Source organism: Oryzias melastigma, linkage group LG3 (genome assembly GCF_002922805.2).
Source record: "Oryzias melastigma strain HK-1 linkage group LG3, ASM292280v2, whole genome shotgun sequence".
NCBI lineage: Eukaryota > Metazoa > Chordata > Actinopteri > Beloniformes > Adrianichthyidae > Oryzias > Oryzias melastigma.
Window position 1 is genome coordinate 8,283,594 of NC_050514.1, and position 1,838 is coordinate 8,285,431.

Consider the following 1,838-nt stretch of genomic DNA (forward strand, 5'->3'; position numbering starts at 1 on the left):
GCGCCCTACTGCCGAACCTCCACGTAATTGGCAGGGAAGAGGCCGTAGGCTCCTCTGCACACGCCGCGCCACCAGCCCTCATCGATCATCTCAATGTTGGTGATGATGTCATCAGGGTCAAAGGAGATCTCGTCATCACCAGCTGAAACACAAACATGGACGCGGATCAGAAGCTCCGCCTGCAAATATCTGTCATCAGTGGAAACAGCCTCTGCCTCCAAGAAGGTAGTTTTTTTTATGCTGTTGCTTATTTTGAGCGTCGAGACAAAAACTTTAACTCAGCTGACCAAAGTCGCCTCCTCCTCACCTGCTTGGTAGTCGTACAAAGCCACAGCGGTCACCCCCAGATCCTCGCCGTACTCGTACTGCTGATCGTCTACAAGAGAGCACAGACAGCAGGTCCAATCAGGCCACGCCTCAGACGCCCTCCAAAACATCTGACATGCTCCCATGTCTGAGATTCTCCTCATCTCCATAACCTTAAATGTGTGATCTCTCTCAGCTGTGTCTGTCAGGCAGAACACGGCCAGAGCCCTGATCAACATGGGGGGCACAAATAAAAGCATTTTCCTTTAATATATGTCAGGAGCATGTCAGATCCAGAAAACATTGGAATGATGTGATCACTGCTGAAGCCCAGCTGCTGGTTTGAAGGCCGTTTCTGTGGGAACCATCAGTTTGATGTTTGCAGCAGCATCGGTCCAGACAGACAGAAATGATGACGGGGTTATAGAGATGGGAAGAGGGGAGGAGTTATGCAGGAGGAGCTGAAGACGTCGCGCTGAAGCAGATTCCAGCAAACTGATGGAGAGTTTCAAAATAAAACCAAAACCATGAGAAAACCTTTCAGTGGGAACTGAGTTCTTATTTTCAAATCTCAGAAACTGAAATCAAGCTTTGCTCTCTTAAAGTGGCCGGTGGGAACAGATCATTCCTTCTTGCTGGTTTTTTGGAGATCCATAATAATTCTTCCAGATTGCAGCAAATTTGTCCAAAAATAAGTGCAGAAACAGGGTGTCTACAGAGACACAGACGTTCAATTAAGATTTTTGAAGACGAACATTTTAAAGTGTATGTATAAAGAGAACAAGTGTACTGTGGCAAGCATGCAGACTAAATGTCCAGAGAACATGCCAAAAAGATAAACCACAGGTTTCATATTACATTACATTTGCAGTAAACACTAATATTATTAATTGTTAAGATAATATTAAATATCATTACCATTTACTAATTACATAAATTAAGAATAGTTATTAAAGTGATCAACTATTGATAGTTTAATGAATTAGTGTCACTAGCTGAAGTTAAACAGGTTTTTCCCTTGAATGATGCTGCCAGTACAGACACTATCAGCAGTCCGTTTTGGTTTTCTCAACATTCTTGTGAAGTCACAAAAATAAAAAAGTAAAACCTAATCTCTCAACGTTAGATGAAGCTGAAGACTTTCTAGGACCAGCGATCACCCTGAGCAAGAGAAAACCCCAGCGGATGGCTGGTGGAGGGCTGACCTGCTGCTGCGGGCTCGTCTGGGTTGAGGTACAGGTTCTCTTCTGCGTCCTGGTTCTGGGTGGCCACCTCGTACACCTGCTCACCATTCTCTGCAGACACGTCCTGAAAGTCCAGGAAACAGAACAGCTTTTAGCAGGAAGTGGTTCATTTTGTGGATTGCCACATTTTTTTGCAGTATTTTTTGTTATTAAAGTCCTACTCCCATGAAAATCCTGTGTTTTGAGTTTTTTACATTCTTCTTATGAAAGAGAAAAAAATCAATTAAAATAAATCTATTTGTTTTTGATTTTGTTCTGCTCCTTCAGACACTCTGTTTGAATAAATGA

The 1,838-nt window shown here is 43.1% G+C and overlaps 1 protein-coding gene across 1 annotated transcript in view; it reads right to left on the reverse strand.

The window, feature by feature from the left end:
- Positions 1-1,838, reverse strand: part of LOC112160645 (src substrate cortactin) — a gene marked incomplete at its 3' end in the record, with an annotated part of 24,115 nt that continues 22,277 nt past the window's right edge. The window contains 3 exon segments of the mRNA XM_024295300.2: positions 1-142; positions 308-376; positions 1,512-1,614. Coding sequence (XP_024151068.1) covers positions 6-142; positions 308-376; positions 1,512-1,614 — 309 coding nt within the window.